At 39.5% G+C, this 17,535-nt stretch overlaps 1 protein-coding gene across 1 annotated transcript; it reads right to left on the bottom strand.

The window, feature by feature from the left end:
• Nucleotides 1–3,964: 3,964 nt before the first annotated feature.
• Nucleotides 3,965–14,573, bottom strand: LOC117422636 (large ribosomal subunit protein uL29-like). The gene is made up of 4 exons (XM_034037855.3): nucleotides 14,435–14,573; nucleotides 11,486–11,622; nucleotides 8,380–8,461; nucleotides 3,965–4,152 (listed from the first exon to the last, which is right to left on the bottom strand). The coding sequence occupies exons 1-4, from the start codon at nucleotides 14,435–14,437 to the stop codon at nucleotides 4,003–4,005; spliced, it is 372 nt and encodes a 123-aa protein (XP_033893746.2). The 5' UTR covers nucleotides 14,438–14,573; the 3' UTR covers nucleotides 3,965–4,002.
• Nucleotides 14,574–17,535: the final 2,962 nt, after the last annotated feature.

The following is a 17,535-nucleotide window of genomic DNA, read 5'->3' as shown; positions in this document are numbered from 1 at the left end:
AGGCTCTATAAATTCCTGCAGATGATGATTGAAGGCCAGAAAAAAGATGACCCTAATGTAATGGAAAGAAATGAATCAGCTAATGAAACAGTTCACGAGCATATCTTGTCTTTTGCACAAGATTTAATCTACATGGTTTCTAAAGGTCAAAAGCATACCCCAAAACATGTAGGATTAGCAATGTCTGTGCGACACATCACAGGTTCCCAACAAGTGATTACTAGGCTGAATCGCTTTGGTCACACAATAAGTTGTGATGAATTGGCAAGAATTGACACTAGAGCTGCACAAGAATGGTTAGACAGAAATTCGAGTGGTGGTATTGTTCTTCCTTCCAACATATCACCAGGAATGTTTGTTCAAGGTGCAGCTCATATTGATTTCTGTGAAGAGACCTTAGATGGAAAGCACACAACCTATGCAATAACACTGGTGCTCTATCAGCGTCCCGATGACAGAACAGCAATTGGAGGAGCATTTAGCAACGCAACCTCAGGGCACGTGGGATCTTGTGCGCGATCTTTAAATACAATGCTCCCCTCTTCAGGGTGATGGATGCTCGTGCTCCCCCCTTCTGGGTGATGGATGCTCGTGCTCCCCCTTCTGGGCGCTGGATGCTCGTGCTCCCCCTTCTGAGCGCTGGACGCTCGTGCTCCCCCTTCTGAGCGCTGGACACTCGTACTCCCCCCTTCTGGGTGCTGGATGCTCGTGCTCCCCCTTCTGGGCGCTGGATGCTCGTGCTCCCCTTTTCTGGGTGATGGATGCTCGTGCTCCCCCTTCTGGGCGCTGGATGCTCGTGCTCCCCTTTTCTGGGTGATGGATGCTCGTGCTCCCCCTTCTGGGCGCTGGATGCTCGTGCTCCCCCTTCTGAGCGCTGGATGCTCGTACTCCCCCCTTCTGGGTGCTGGATGATCGTGCTCCCCCTTCTGGGTGCTGGATGCTCGTGCTCCTCTGGGTGATGGATGCTCGTGCTTCCCCTTCTGGGCACTGGATGCTCGTGCTCCCCCTTCTGGGTGCTGGATGCTCGTGCTCCCCCTTCTGAGAGCTGGATGCTCGTGCTTCCCCTTCTGGGTGATGGATGCTCGTGCTTCCCTTTCTGGGTGATGGATGCTCGTGCTCCCCCTTCTGGGTCATGGATGCTTGTGCTCCCCCCTTCTGGGTGCCTCCGGCTCCCAGAGGCAATGCACAGAGAGTACCAACTAGGCTATTTCTCCTTCCTCTGCACCTTTCCCCCTCTCTGCCTCCTTCTCCTCACCTTCCTCTCCTGGGCTGGAAGGAGCAGACAGTCACCGTGTGCCCATACAGCCCACAGGCAAGGCACCAGCCTTGGTCCTCCAGGCCACCGAGGAGGTCCTCCAGTTCATTGCGGTGGTCTCCCCAGACCCAGTTTTCCAAAAAAATAATAATAAAAATAAACAGGTTCTCTCCCACAGCTCCAAAACTTTTCACCCAGCTTACATTTCGCTCCATCGTGCACGCTCCCCCAATCACAGGCATGCATTGCTGTCCCACCACCCATTATCTCAATGCACCCACATAGTCCATCAATCCCCACGGGGGCTCTCCTGCAAATGCATGTCTGCCATTGTCGGCACAAAGGGCACCCTTAATTTAAAAACCTGGGCTGGCTGTCGTGTGAGAGAATGTTCGTAGAAGTGGCACCCCCTCCCCCCCAGGTTTGTCTGTCTCGTCGTTACAATATGTTAGTTTAATACAATTTTTTACTAATAATTAATTTGAAAGCAAACATTTTAACAAGCTGTAAAACTATCAAAGCCTGAATGCTTATATAGTGTAGTGTAGTTACAAATAAATTAATAATTGGTTAAGAAGTAGTACCTAGAATATTGTGTTCAGTTCTGGTCACCTCGTTACAAAAAGGATATTGCTGCTCTAGAAAGAGTGCAAAGAAGAGCAACCAGAATTATCCCGGGTTTAAAAGGCATGTCGTATGCAGACAGGCTAAAAGAATTGAATCTATTCAGTCTTGAACAAAGAAGACTATGCGGTGATCTGATTTTCAAGTTGATGGTAACATTTTACCTACATGGATGACTAAGCCCTCTGCCCCTGATGTACTGCTAGAACGGGCCTGTGGATGCAGAAAGTCTGAATGCTCCTGTGGCAATGTGTCCCACCCCTGTGTGCATTTCTGTGTTATATGTTACGTGTGCTGTGTTAATGTTGGTGTATAGGCATTGGTACACGGGATATAAACGGGTCTGTGTCTCACGTGTGTTTAAAAATGTATAATTGTATTTAAGCACGAGGATTGCACATCACTTCATGTGCATTTAAAGTAATTAATATGCAAGCACGAGGTTGCACATATTATTCAAGTGAATAATTAATTAGTAATTGAATCCCAGCACAACAGTATATATAGATGCACATTTCATTCACTCGGGGTGGGTGTTCGGTGAGTAGTGAACAGGAGAGAGAGGAAGAGAAATATAAAAGATTAACAATTGCCATCGCATGCTGGAAGGACCAGCACGATACTTGTTTGTTTATTTTTACTCACGGTGTTTGTGTGTCTGTCCGTCCACCGTTTGTTAAGTGTTAGTCTGTTTTGTTTGTCTATTTATTTTGGCGTAAAGTGCCGTGTCCTGTCTTCTGTTTTGCTTAAACCTTTTATTTTGTTTATTAAAACACTGAGCGCTGCCATTTGCGTTTTCAGTTTCAACCCCAGTACAGTCTCTATGTATTCCTTTCTGGTCTGAAGTCATCCACTACAGCCTGCTTGTCACAGCTCCCTAAAGTGTGGTTGCTCCAGTGTGAAGATGAATTGTACGGAGGTCTGTGCATGCAGTGGTGAAAACTCCTGCAAAAACCCTCAAGACAGCAATAGATGTCATAGCTGAAGACTCAGATAGTTCTGACTCAAGTGACACAGAACGAAAAATAATGGCACTGGTATGACAACCCAAGGATGAAAAATTATGAAAGTGCGTGTAGCAGAGACTGTAGCTCCCACTGTAGCTTCAAACCAGCTCTCAAGACCCACCTGTTCTCGCTTGCTTTCAATGCTCTTCAAACCGGATATCTGTTATTAGCTGTTGTCTAAATTGCTATATCTGCTATTTCTTTCACTCCATGTTATTCGTATGATTCTGCATGACACATGCATCCACAATATTTAGAATTCACATCCTAGCCCTGTGTTCAATGTATTTGCATCTGTTTTTCGCTGTTTGTATTTAATGTACTATTCCCTGTATTTAATGTATTATGCATTGCTCCTCACTATCTTGTAAAGTGATAGTGGTCCACTATGAAAGGCACTATATAAAATAAATATTGATTGAAAGTATTGGTCACTGTGAAAATATTGAGAAATATTGTGTAAGGGTTACACGGACCCCAAATCTACACATCGAAAAATGTAAAAAAAATAAAAAAAATAAATAAATAAAATTTTTTAAAATAACCACACACCAAACATACCAGTACCTGTTATAAAAAAGCTGCACTTTTAGATGGTACAACTTGGAAACTGAAAGTATTTTCTTGTTTGTGTTTATGAATTATGGGAAGGCAAAACTGTGATGACGTTGCTGCTTGGCGTGCAGGGCCTGTTGTGTGTTTTCTCCAATCTTGCTGGAATATTTCCTCAGCGTGTTTCCACTCGTACACTGGAATCCATCCTCTTGTCCTCAGTCTGGAATACGAACTCATCTTTTGAGAGGATGGATTCTGGAACACGTTCGGTACTGTTTGCACTACTAAAATATTCCGGAATAGGTCCTCTTGCCCGCTCTTTTTGGAATGTGTGCTTGTGTAAACGCACCTAAAGTCTTCTGCATTAAACACAGCAATTTATGTAAAATTACACATTTCCATCTAAAAAAAGACATTTCATTCTAATCCAAGAGTTTTTGCAAGAATGCACAAGATGCTTGCCATGTTGAATTGTTTCTTATACATACATACATACATACAAATGTGACAATGAAACTGTGACTTGCTTTTTTGTGTTTTATTCAATACAAGAGAACAAACTTATGCCTTTACAGCATATTTGCGGATAGGGTACAGGCGTTCCTTTCTCTGCTGCTTCTTGGTCTTCAAGCTTTCTTCGAATTTGGTCAGCCTGCGACGCATGGCACGAGTCTTCTTGGGCCTCAAGTCCAAAGGCTTGTACTTCTTGCCCTAAAAAAAAAAAACAACAACAAAAAAAAACCCACATCTGGTTAGCACTTCCAAACGCTGACTAAAGAATGACCTCCATATGGAGAGCTTAACTGATGTTTTATCTTGCTTTGCCAAGTTAGAGCATTGTAAGCGAAACCGCACAAAATCTACCCTAATGACAAAGTCATTACATATTAAATAGAAGGCAGTGTGGTCCAGTGGTTAAAGAAAAGGGCTTGTAACAAGGAGGTCCCCGGTTCAAATCCTGTCTCAGCCACTGACTCATTGTGTGACCCTGAGCAAGTCACTTAACCTTCTTGTGCTCTGTCCTTCGGGCGAGACGTTGTTGTAAGTGACTCTGCAGCTGATGCATAGTTCACACACCCTCATCTCTGTAAGTCGCCTTGGATAAAGCTAAATAATAATAATAACAACCAGAACTAGTAATATATATTAAAACCCTCTGGCCTAACCTTTAAAGGAGTTAATGTGTACAATTATATATAATTCTTAATTAAATTTGATCAATTTTTAATGTGTCATAACATTCTAAGTTTTGATTTAACAACTTAGCCCTCAACGACACTAACACTAAATTCTATAAACATTGCTGATAGTCATTTTAAATAATTAATTGTTACTGTCCAAACATAAAAGATTCTTTGTTTTCAATCATTAATAACTAAATCAATGAAGTAACAATAGTTACACTGAAATAAGATTCAATTTTAATTGTTCTACAATGAATAAATAATTCACGTATTCAATTATTTTGTTATTCGTAAAGACGTTCTTTTCCTTCAAATATGTACACAATCAATTAACCCTTTGCAGTCCATTTATTAAGTGTGTGTCAGGTCCAATTAATTTTCACATGCGCAGTTAACCCTTTGCGGTCCATTGTCGGACTGGGTCCAACATTGCAATTATTCCTCACATGTCCTTTGTCGGACTGGGTCCGACATCATTATAGCAACGCAATAAACGGGTGTCTAGTCGTTTTTTCAACGGAAAAAGCCGAAAAAACCATTCAATTGCCGAGTGGGAGTGACAGGAGCCGAGACAAGTCGAAATAAAAAAAAAGGCGTATCTCATGAATAGTCATACATGGTATCAGGTATCAGATAACGGGGCGGTCGTAAGTAAACAAGTTGGCTGACTGAATCAGCGCACAGAAAACACGGACATTTGCAGAGCTTTTTTGAGATGTTATAGTAATAAAATAATGACTTGGATCGCATTATTGAGGAGTTTGGTGATAAAACGAGTGATCCGGAGGTGATCGATCGGTATGTACGACTATTATTATTATTATTATTTATTTCTTACATAGGTGAACGCTATAGCAACGAAAGGGTGGGGCGGGGCTGGAGATGCCTAGTGAGTGCTTTGTTGATATGCAGGGCCATTTAAACCCGTTTGACTGTGAAAAAAAATACTTTTAAACAGCGCGTCTAAAATTAACTGCGCGTATGAAAATTAATTAGACCTGGCGTGCCTGACGGGCAATTAATAAATGGACCGCAAAAGGTTAATTTTAGACGCGCTGTTTAAAAGTATTTTTTTTCCCCCACAGTCAACCGGGTTTAAAAGGCCCTGCATATCAACAAAGCACTCACTAGGCATCACCAGCTCCGCCCCACCCTTTCGTTAACTATAGCGTTCACCTATGTAAGAAATAAATAATAATAATAATAATAATAATAATAATAATAATAATAGTCGTACATACCGATCGATCATCTCCGGATCACTCGTTTTATCACCAAACTCCTCAATAATGCGATCCAAGTCATTATTTTATTACTATAACATCTCAAAAAAGCTCTGCAAATGTCCGTGTTTTCTGTGCGCTGATTCAGTCAGCCAACTTGTTTACTTACGACCGCCCCGTTATCTGATACCTGATACCATGTATGACTATTCATGATACGCCTTTTTTTTTTTATTTCGACTTGTCTCGGCTCCTGTCGCTCCCACTCGGCAATTGAATGGTTTTTTCGGCTTTTTCCGGAGAAAAAACGACTAGACACCCGTTTATTGCGTCGCCTCAATAATGCGATCCAAGTCATTATTTTATTACTATAACATCTGAAAAAAGCTCTGCCAAGGTCTGTGATATTCTCAAGGGCTGATGCAGACACAGTCAGCTTGTTTCCTTATGGCCTCCATTATCAGATGCCGGGGGCTAGTATGACTATTCATGAGATGCGGCCTTTTTTTTCGGCTTGTCTCGGCTCCTGTCGCTCCCACTCGGCCATTGAATGGTTTTCTCGGCTTTTTCCGGAGAAAAAAATGACTAAAAACCTGTTTCTTGCGTCTTTTTGATGATGTCGGACAGGGTCCGAAATCGGACCGAAAAAGGAAAATAGTAATGTCAGACCTGGTCCGACATAGGACCGCAAAGGGTTACTCCCAATTTGGAATAACCTGTACCTAGCAGTGTTTACTGTAGTTAAAGGAGATCACCAATGTAAAGCACATTAATTTTCAGCCATCTAAATGTATGTATCCTTATGCAGGGATTTTGACACCTGTGCACAAACAGTAAACATATCTGTCAAACATTCATATATATAAAAAACATGCTGAAATAGTCCTATCATGGAATGAACCATGCTTATTCTAAATATAGGTAAAATTCAAATTTTGGCATACAAGGATTTTGTTCATTTTGTCAGTGACTCCAGTGGATCGTTTGAGTAATGCCAAGTTTGACTTCAAGCCACCCCCTAGCCAGGCTTAAAGTAAGTGTGACTTGCACTGTTTCTCAAGTCCAGCTTCACATATTGCAACCGGACCTATTTTTAAAGTCTGCCTTCAAGTCTGACTTAGTGTTGGATTTCAAGACCAACGTGGGAGGCAAGTCTAGCTTACATGTTTATTACAACCAGCCCCTGCAAACTACAAAGCAGTGTCCTTAAATGTTGACTTCAGTGACGGTTAAAACGAGCGTGATGCATATCTGATTATTTCATCTGATTTGACGTGTATGTAGGTGGGTTGTAACCTGCCCCCTACCACCCAAACAACCCCCTGCCCTGCACGCGTGCACCCACCCACCCACGCACACACAACCACACACATTAAGTGGGTTTGAGGAACTGTACAGACACACGTATATTGTAGTGCATATTTCTTTTCTTTGGCACGATTTAGCTATGAGACACGTATATTGTAACGCGTATTTCTCTTTTCTTTGGCACGGTTTAGCTATTTGAAGACAGTCCTGTTAGTTTCGTTTTTCAGGGGTCATTCACGGATTCTTTCACTGAAATTTGTTAGTGCACAAGTTAGGGGATAATACAGCAGTAGAATACAAATACTTGTCCGTTTTTTCAGGGAACACAAAAAAGATACGTCAAAAATACATAGCTGAAAAGACTTTTAAAATAAGTAGGCTTCCATTTAGATGTACTATAGTTGGTTTTGTTGGTACAGTCGCCTCCTATATTTTCAACAGAAGTAGTATTTTAATACAGAATGATATGATTCAAAAATATCACTTGCCAAGAGACGACTGGACACGTGGACTGTAATACAGTACATACTTTTAAATCCGGTACGAACTGTAGCAGTACGTAAAATTCCCCATTAACAACCCAACAGCAAAATGAAATCAAAATGTTACATATAAACAGAACTGCTTAAAACGTAATGCAATTTAGCAAAAATTTTAAATAACACTAGTTTCCAGAATTAAAAACAGTATCCAAAGTCAGTCTTGAAAATTCCAGAATATAGTGCTTGATAAGGCCCTAATGTCACAGTTCACTTGCAAATGAAAATGCACTAAAGCAACTAAGGATCACAGAACAAAAAAAATGCACCACAGTATCTAAAACTGTTTAATGATTAACTTTCCCATTGCTGTGCCTGGTCTTGTTCGCTTTGTTTTTGGAGGAAGCGCTGTGTAACTACATAAAGACAGACTGAAAAAAAAAAACGCAGGCTGTGACGGTTAAACACGTCAATAGTAACATTGCAGAGATGGGCTTTGTATCAGAAAACTGGTGACAGAGTCGGAAATCGCGTGTGACGGGTAAGTGCAATAAATTGTTACATACATATATAAATCGGGATTGATTTAATTCTTAATACAAGAATGGTAAAACACGACTAACGTGTATCCAAGTGCCGTATATCTGAGTGCTGACTGTAGAAAGCATTACCAGTAAATCACATCTGACTCTAGTACAATGTCATAAATTCCACATAACCACACTGCATTCTAAATGTACTCACTTTGTAGAATTTCCTCAGATTCTCCTTCTGCGTCTGGTTAATTACAGTCAGAACTCTGGCAATGGACTTGCGGACAACACGGCTGCAAGACAAGAGTAACGGGGGTAAACAAGGCAGATTTGCACCCGGACATTCAGTATTATTAAACATGCACCTTGTTACACTCAAACAACTAACCTTAATCCCCCACGTCATAAGAATGCAACAGAAGTATCCAATGACAAAGACAGAACTGCATCATATGTGCTAAAGCTTTTGAATGAAAGGCATTATGAAAAAAAAGTGTGCAACAGAAACACTTAGTTTGAACAGTTAAGTAGCCCAACCCAAACTATTAATACTCTGAATTAAAATCAACCATTTGAAACTGTTCACACCTTCTGAACTGTACCTCCTGAACAGCATGTATGATCAGGAAGACATCCCTGCATGCAGCTCAGGAGGAATTCCTTTAGCAAGAACCGATTCACACTGTATCTATTGAAGTGGAGACCAGTGCTGGGTGATTGTCTTGCAATTGAATCTTTAGGAACTTACCTTACTCTATTATAAAGAACAACCTAAAATACAGACGAACTTCCCTTTCTCTTTCATCAGTAACTATAAGACACTGGGTGGCAGAATATGTGATGCATATTAGGGCTATAAGGGTTTAAACAGTAAACATGGATTAAAAATATTTGTTTAAAATGTGTATTATACGTTTAAAACGCAACTTAACAGTAAAATATATTATTATTTTTGCATGTTTTCCACATAGATATGTTTCCCTTTCTATATTGTATTGTCTTCCCCTTTAAGGAAACCTGACCTGTTCTCCCAGATGATCACGCTAAAGACGTCTTACATAAATTAAAGAGGGATCAACTTCCTGCGTTGTGTATCTCCAAAGACACTATATTCTCTTTGATATCTCCTCACTCAGGCCAAGCAAACAGTCACTGTAGTGGTGTCGAATACAATAGTTTCTTGCATACAAACTTCCCACTCTGGTTCCATTGCATTGCCTTTTTTGTCTTACTGGGCCCTACTGAATCTGTGTTAACAAGAACACGGACAGAATCACGGAATCAAAAGAATAACGCGGAATTAAGTGCTGTACGAAAAAAAAAAGAATGCATTTGGCAGTAGAGCATTAAGCCTACATATTTGAACGGAAAATTTGAAACTAATGGTCAGTACAGGCAGTGGCGTAACTTTGGTTTCAAAAGTGTGTGTGTGTGTGTGGGGGGGTGGGGACAGTTTCTGTCCCTGGGTTATAAATGAGGTGGGGTATTCTATAAGGGATAAACAAGGGTTCAATCTGTGAAAATAATTCACCGTTCGAGCGTGTTAAATAAATGCAATAATTGAAAATAAATAGAAACCTTCTAAGGACTTAAACTATTAGACAACGTTGTAGACTATTTTTAACATCTATTAAAACACAAACAGTACAGTCACTTTTGAACAATAAGATCCCAATGTTCACACAGAGAAGATTTATGGTAGTGAAACTATGGGCGTAGCAGTAAATATAGAATTGATCAATTTCAAAACAAAGTTAGGAAACTGTTTGCTTTGGAGCGCCCCACACTGCACTAAAAAAAATACAACCTGTTTTTAAAGTTAACAATACTTTTTTTTCAATACAATTACATAAAACAATACTCTTTATCCAATGAACACGAACTCAAACCGAATGGAAAAAGTAGAAGCCTGTAGGTTTACGGTTGTGTTGTTCACCTTGCCTCCGGTGTGCATAAGTTTTTTTTTATTTATATAAACCTAATTACATTTTTTAAAGTATTAAACTTTTTTTAAAGTTTATTTCAGTAAAGTGAACGGCCAGTTATGTGGGACTTTGTCAAAAGCTTCTGGAAATCTAAATAAACCATGTCGTATGCTTTGCAATTATCCATTGTCGATGTTGCATCCTCAAAAAAGTCAAGCAGGTTAGTTAGACACAATCTCCTTTTCCTAAAACCATGCTGACCGTCTCCCAGGATACTGTTACCATATAGGTAATTTTCCATTTTGGATCTTATTATAGTTTCATTTTAACTATCAATATTATAATTTGTTCAAATGCCATGTTTTATTATTAATAAGTTGATACAATGTGGGAAAAACTGAATTTGCTATTCCCCAGAATGGAACAATCAGTAGCTCTACTTTACCCACATGGCCAGTGTTGCAGCAGATTGGGTCAACAGCATTTGGAGATTTAGTATTCCAAAATAAAGTGATTTACCATACAAGTCAACAAAATTGACACTGGGCATTTGCAGACAGTCTCTAAATAAATGCTTGCATATTTATAAAAATGCAGAGACCACCAGCCACAATGGCATGCATTTTCTTGTACATACAGTAGAACCTGTAGCAAAAACACAGTAGTCCTTGTTTTTATTTTATTTTAAACAAACAGCATTTGTGCAGCTTGCGCAGTCATTCAGAATCCCTTGGGGACAACGACGACAATGACTTTACTTTGTTTAGAACTGAAATGTTCGTATTTGATTTGCAATCTGCCTCACCTCTGCCTGAATATATTTGTTGGTACAGTAATGTTGCCCTCTACATGACCAGCATGCTGCTTATGGAGTGCTTTATGAAAACCTCTTCCTCAGAGGTTTATGACACATTGTTTTTACTGCTCTGTTGTCTTCATCTCCTTTGCAAATTGTTGGATTTTTTTCTTGGACTTTAATATCACTTAATTTCCTGATACTGTATTCCCATTACTGAGGATTGTACCGCTGTCAGTTTTTTAAAATATTTTCAGCATTTTCTTTCAATTGAAAGTGCAACACGTTTCTGTTGCCCTGTTCTTACCATTTCAGTAGGTTAACCTTGCACTTCATTTTTTTTTTTTAAACAGGATTTTGGCTGCACTGCAGGCATGGTTGAGTGACTGCATACTTCCAGCTGAAAGCGGGATATTGGGTTGAGCGGTCAGCTGGTAAGTTTGGTGCTCGTAACTCTGAGGTTCTACTGTATACTGCATTGTTAAATCTCAGTCGTATATGTTTAGCTTTCTCCTGAAACACTGGCTTGCTTTGTCAGGGACCAGCACAAACAATGCTCTGAATACTGGTTTGAGGTGCAGCAGCCCATTACTTACATCTTGGAGAGTTTGGATGCAGCTCCGCCGGTCACCTTGGCAACGCGCAGCTGGGACAGCTCCACCTTGAGGTCATCCAGCTGCTTCAGCAGCTCCTCCTTCTTCTTACCACGCAGGTCTCGGGCCTTGATTTTTGCCTGTACAAAAATCAATATAGCATTCAGCTGTAAATTCAACTTAAGAGGATCAAGACCAACATCTGACAATTTCTGAACCCTCATTATATCCCAATCAATATACCTTTTGAATTCATAGAACACTTTGCAGAGATTTATTTTAACTAGTGCTGGGAAAAATATCCAAATATTCAAACTAATATTTTTTTACATGTATTCAGATACAAATGGATCTGCAGGGTGGAGTAGTGGTTAGGGACCTGGACTCTTGACCAGAGGGTCATGGGTTCACTCCCAGGTGGGGGACAGTGCTGCTGTACCCTCGAGCAAGGTACTTTACCTAGATTGCTCCAGTAAAAACCCAACTGTATAAATGGGTAATTGTATGTGAAAAATAATGCACTATCTTGTAAGTCGCCCTGGATAAGTGCGTCTGCTAAGAAATAAATATTAATACAAAATTGTTGGTATTCGCTAGTAGAAATTCAAAAAAATACCTTGCATTTATTTAAGGCCTCACCAGAAGCTGAGCAAGTTTCAAACGCAGCAAATGAAAACAAGCTCCGTGTGATGCGAGGCACAGAATGTAATCAACGAGAACCAAAACAGGGAGGTTTTTTCCCCCCACTTCATCTTACAATGCCATTTCCACATTTATTTTATTTGAAGTGTTTAATGTTCAATTTCAGTTTTTGTTTGCTTGCTCAGCTACAAAAAGGCACAAGTAAGCCTTGTGTTATTTGTTTATGAAAATGTGTCTAAGCACTGTTTACTTTGAAAACGGCAATCGCAAGGAATGAAAAAAAGTAAAAAAATAAATAAAATGCAGTGTCAACTTTATGTACTAATTATTTCGGGAATAAACAAAACAATCTGTTATATTCAGATATTCGCTCGATTTAAATATTCGTAAGGGCGTTTGATAATAAATAAATAACTTGAACTGCTATTTGGCATTGTTTGTTTTGTAGTTAATTCACTGGGGTAAAGTAAGGCCTACGTAGCGTATTATTCTTTACTCCTGAGATAGTTTTCTACTGTAACGTGTTACATATGGCAAGTACTTGCTGTAAAATAAAGGCGTCTCTGCCTGCGTTCTGAGCAATATGACTTATTACTTTAAAAACGAACAAACATCCGAATGAATATTTAAATATGCCAATATCCGAACATGAAAATCCCGTTAGTCCCAGCACTAACTTTATTTAACTCTCCCAGGGTAACAGTACGATGTAATCGAATATGCTTCTAGAGCAGTGGTCCTCAAAGTGGTGCCCGCGGCAGCTGTTCTTAAATTATGGGTCAAGAACCCATTTCTGGCGGGTCGTAGCGTGGGAAAATAAATAAAGCTTTAAACACATTTTCCAACAACAGCGTGGGGCATAAACTGTGTCTGTTTCAGTTGCAGGTACTGACAGTAAGTTTATCCAATAGGAGTCAAATATCTGCCAAGTTTTACGCAGCTGTCCAATCATAAGCAAGCAGAGGCTGTTCATGGTATTCTGCATGAAAATTGAAGGCGAGTGAGTAGCCAATGGAAAAGTGAAAGATCTCACAGCTGTCATAAGAACATAAGGTGGTTTACAAACAAGGAGGCCATTCAGCCCATCTTGCTTGTTTGGTTGTTAGTAGCTTATTGATCCCAGGATCTCATCAAGCAGCTTCTTGAAGGATCCCAGGGTGTCAGCTTCAACAACATTACTGGGGAGTTGGTTCCAGACCCTTACAATTCTCTGTGTAAAAAAGTGCCTCCTATTTTCTGTTCTGAATGCCCCTTTATCTAATCTCCATTTGTGACCCCTGGTCCTTGTTTCTTTTTTCAGGTCGAAAAAGTCCCCTGGGTCAACATATACCTTTTAGAATTTTGAATGCTTGAATCAGATCACCTTGTAGTCTTCTTTGTTCAAGACTGAACAGATTAAATTCTTTGAGCCTGTCTGAGCCGGGATAATTCTGATCGCTCTTCTTTGCACTCTTTCTAAAGCAGCAATATCCTTTTTGTAATGAGGTGACCAGAACTGAACACAATATTCAAGGTGAGGTCTTGCTAATGCATTGTAAAGTTTTAACATTACTTCCCTTGATTTAAATTCAACACTTCTCACAATATATCTGAGTATATCGTTGGCCTTTTTTATTTTATAGCTTCCCCACATTGTCTAGATGAAGACATTTCTGAGTCAACGTAAGCTCCTAGGTCTTTTTCATTCGTGAGCAGAGAGGGGTGTTAATATGACGCAAACTTATTGAGAAAAATAATACTTTTCAGTATTTAGAATTTAATTCTCCCCGTTATTCCGTTTCAAAATGCAAACCAGCGTTCAGAGCAAGGCATCATTTTAGTGTAACTAACAAGAAGTTATTTTTTTCATATCGTACAACTAGCAGCAGCAAATCAAAAAAGCTACATTAACAGCATTGTAACGAACTGTGCGCGTTGAGCTAGCCATAGATTAAAACAGAACAAATACTACGGCACACACATTTTGTGGACTTTGAATGTTTTTACCGCGGCCAAATAGTACAGAAACAATAAAGAAATGTGTTATCCTACATAGTATGCATAGCACACAGGTTTAAAAAGAGTTGAATACTGTATATATACGAGACTACTTTACAAATGCAAATGGCAGGCAGCCATGACTTCCTCGATTCTAAAGTAGTGCATGACTAAATGTCACTTTATTAACAAATCGAATTGCAATATACTTAATTCAACTTAGTTCGTATAGATATTATATTACTTCATGACTCCGTGGATTTGTTTCGTGTTGTTGGAGTTAAATTGTAAAGGATTACATTAGATTACATTTAGAGAAGCTCAAAATCTCACCATAGTCACTTCTGGCTGCCACGGGAAAGGGAATGCGCAGGGTCAGGTGAACCTCTACCGGGTTACGGACTAAACCAATTCTCCTAGCAACGCAGGGGAGTTTGGGATAATCCAAATGTCGACTAGTTTATTGCGTAAACGGTACGGTCTCTGATACAGTACGGCTCTTTATGCTTTCGTCACTGACACTCACTTCCTTAGAGACGGTTGCTACCTGGTTCCAAACAACATGGCGCTTTCAATGTTTTCGGCTCTCACTTTTTTAAATTAAAAAGGGAGAAAACTATCTCAAATGTGGGGAATTCTAATATGCTGGCCAAGTTTCCCGCTAAATTGACTCTCAGACTTTATCGTTTGATATAAAATGATTAAAAAAAACAACTATTTTTAAAGAATAATAATATAGCAGTAGATATAAATAGCGACGCCGATGTATTATTGACATTAACACAGTTTCACTTCGTTGTTCTCCGTACGGACACATTACCACAGAATATTGTAAATATATGTTCTGTATTTTGTTTAAATAAAAAGCAAACGCTTTTGTATGAGAAAGTTGAAATGCGTTTTCATTTAAAAGGTGTAGTGCCCCATAAAGTGGTTAACGTTTAAGCACATGTTGAAAATATTCCTGGAACAGGTATTTTAGGTGCCCCTGAGTGAAAGTAATATTAATGTGTTTAGTGGAAAGCCTTTGTTAAATTGATATTCTTGCTATCGCGAAGCAGATTTACAATAGTCTGTTGTGTGAGACAGATTTGAAAATAGAGGAGAGTGCTACTGCAATTAAAAACATGTCCCTAGGAAAAGCACTCGGTCCAGATGGATTAATTTCCAATTCTTATCATTCTTTTGCTCAGATATTAGTGAACTGTTGTTTTCTACCTTTACTGAATGCATTGCAAATAATAATCTTACAGCTACAATGAAACAAGGTATAATTAACTTATTACCTAAACCTGGAAAAGATATCAAAATTATTGGGCCTATCACACTTTAAACGGTGACTACAACATTTTTGCTTATGTATATACTAACAGATTATCAACTATTTTCTGTTTTATATTTGTAATTAATTAATAATAAATTAGTAATTAATTTAGAACAATTTGTAGATTTTATTTTTCACTTTGACATAATGGACTTTTTTTGTGTTGATCAGTGGCAAAAACTCTATTTTGATTCCATGTTTTAACACAATAAAATGTGGAAAAGTCCAGGAGGGGGGGGGGGGTGAATACTTTTGAGAGCCACTGTATTTGTTGTAGCAAACGGTAAAATAGTTCTTAGAGCTTTTTCGCTAACAACAGGGTACTCATCCATAATGTGTATCCAGAACTGTGGTAACGAAACAGCAGAAATTTTAATCTTTAAAGTCTCATTGTTTGACAGTTCAATCAACTCCTCTTGGGAGTCCAGGTTTGTATCGATTTCAGAATCAAAAGGATTTCAGATACAATTCAAATGTTTGTTTTCGAGCTCTGGAAAGTATTCACTGAAGTAATGTTGCAGATGAAACAAATGAGACACGATGAGTGGCAGGATGCTGCTAGTACTCATGCTGGAAGATTTTAGTTCTTCGTGTAAAAGTGGAAACATTTCTGTCACTCCTTGTGGCAAAGTGGTGAGTGAATACAGGAGAGTGCAGTGCAGAGTGGATACAAAACAGACAGACAATGATTTCCAGGTGCAAGGGTGTTTATTGATTTAATTAACAATGTCCAGAGCCTTATGGCGAACACCTGTAAATAATAATGATGGAGTGATACAGCGGCGTGTATCGCTCAATATTTGTAAATCCCCGGGTTTGACCTGCAATCAAAAGTCCAGTTTTACACACCAACACTAAACACAAAACACAAACACAGTTCCTAGTAATAGTGAATAAGTGCAAATGGTGTATTGCAGTTCTCCGTGAAATGCAGGGGTGAAAGTGATGTCCGGGTTTATGTTGGCTTCTGCTACAGCTCCGGATCGTGTTATTGGTAGTCTAGTTTAAAACAAACAGACAGTTATAACAAACACTAACAGACAAAACAAACTCACGGTTTACAGGATGATAACACAGGCTCCTTGTAGGTTGTCTCTAACCATTTACCAAGGAACAGATCATGTACGCTATGTCCCCTATTTATATCTTAAGTTAACGAGCGCATCCGCTCCTCCAATCCTCAGATGCCACGTCGTTTACCGTCTGGGTCATTGAGTTTGGATACCATAGCTCCGTCCCTTTCCTAAATGACCAACTTCCACCTACCCTACGGAATAAATTGTCGTGCCATTTAATTAAGGTTACTCTGTTCCTCTTACACCATTTCCTCACAGGTCGAGAGGGAGATCTAACACCAAGAATCATTCGATCTCTGTCACATATCCCACCACTCAGAGTGGAGGCGAAGGAACACTCGGCTAAATCTACCTTTCCCATTACTCCCCCCTCCCGCGAAAAATAATCCGCATTTTGGTGGTCTTTCCCGGCACGGTGTACCATGTGGTACATGAAGGGCTGCAGTGCCGGAGAACCCGGTGGGAAGCACGACAGACGAAATTGAAATGGTGGAAATGACAAATGACTGCTTCCTAAAGCAATTTGTCAAGGCACCGACTAGAGGGGAGGCATGCCTTGATTTAGTCTTTTGAAAGAACGAAGACAGAATAACTAAAACAGAGGTCAGAGAGCCATTGGCAAACTCAGACCACAGCATGGTCTTATTTGAAGTGTTTCTTAAAACCTCAAAAGTAATGACTAAAGCTAAGGTTTACAATTTTAGAAAAGCAAACTATGAAGGTATGAAACAGAGACTAACAGAAGTAGATTGGAGTAAAATAGAGAAAACATCCACAGAAAAAGGATGGCTGTTTTTTAAAAATGTAGTACTAGAGGCGCAAAACAATTACATCCCAAAAGTCGACAAATCTAAATCTAAAACAAAATGGCCAAAATGGTTTAATAGATCAATTAAAAATAATATTCAGTGGAAAAAAAGCCCCTTTACAGAGCGTTTAAAAGAGTACTTGGAACTGCAAACACAAGTCAAAAAGGAAGTTAGAAATGCCAAGAGAGAGATAGAAATAATTATTGCTAAGGGGGCTAAAACCAA

Source organism: Acipenser ruthenus, chromosome 15 (assembly GCF_902713425.1).
Source record: "Acipenser ruthenus chromosome 15, fAciRut3.2 maternal haplotype, whole genome shotgun sequence".
NCBI classification, from domain to species: Eukaryota; Metazoa; Chordata; class Actinopteri; order Acipenseriformes; family Acipenseridae; genus Acipenser; species Acipenser ruthenus.
This window is presented reverse-complemented; position numbering and strand designations above follow the sequence as displayed.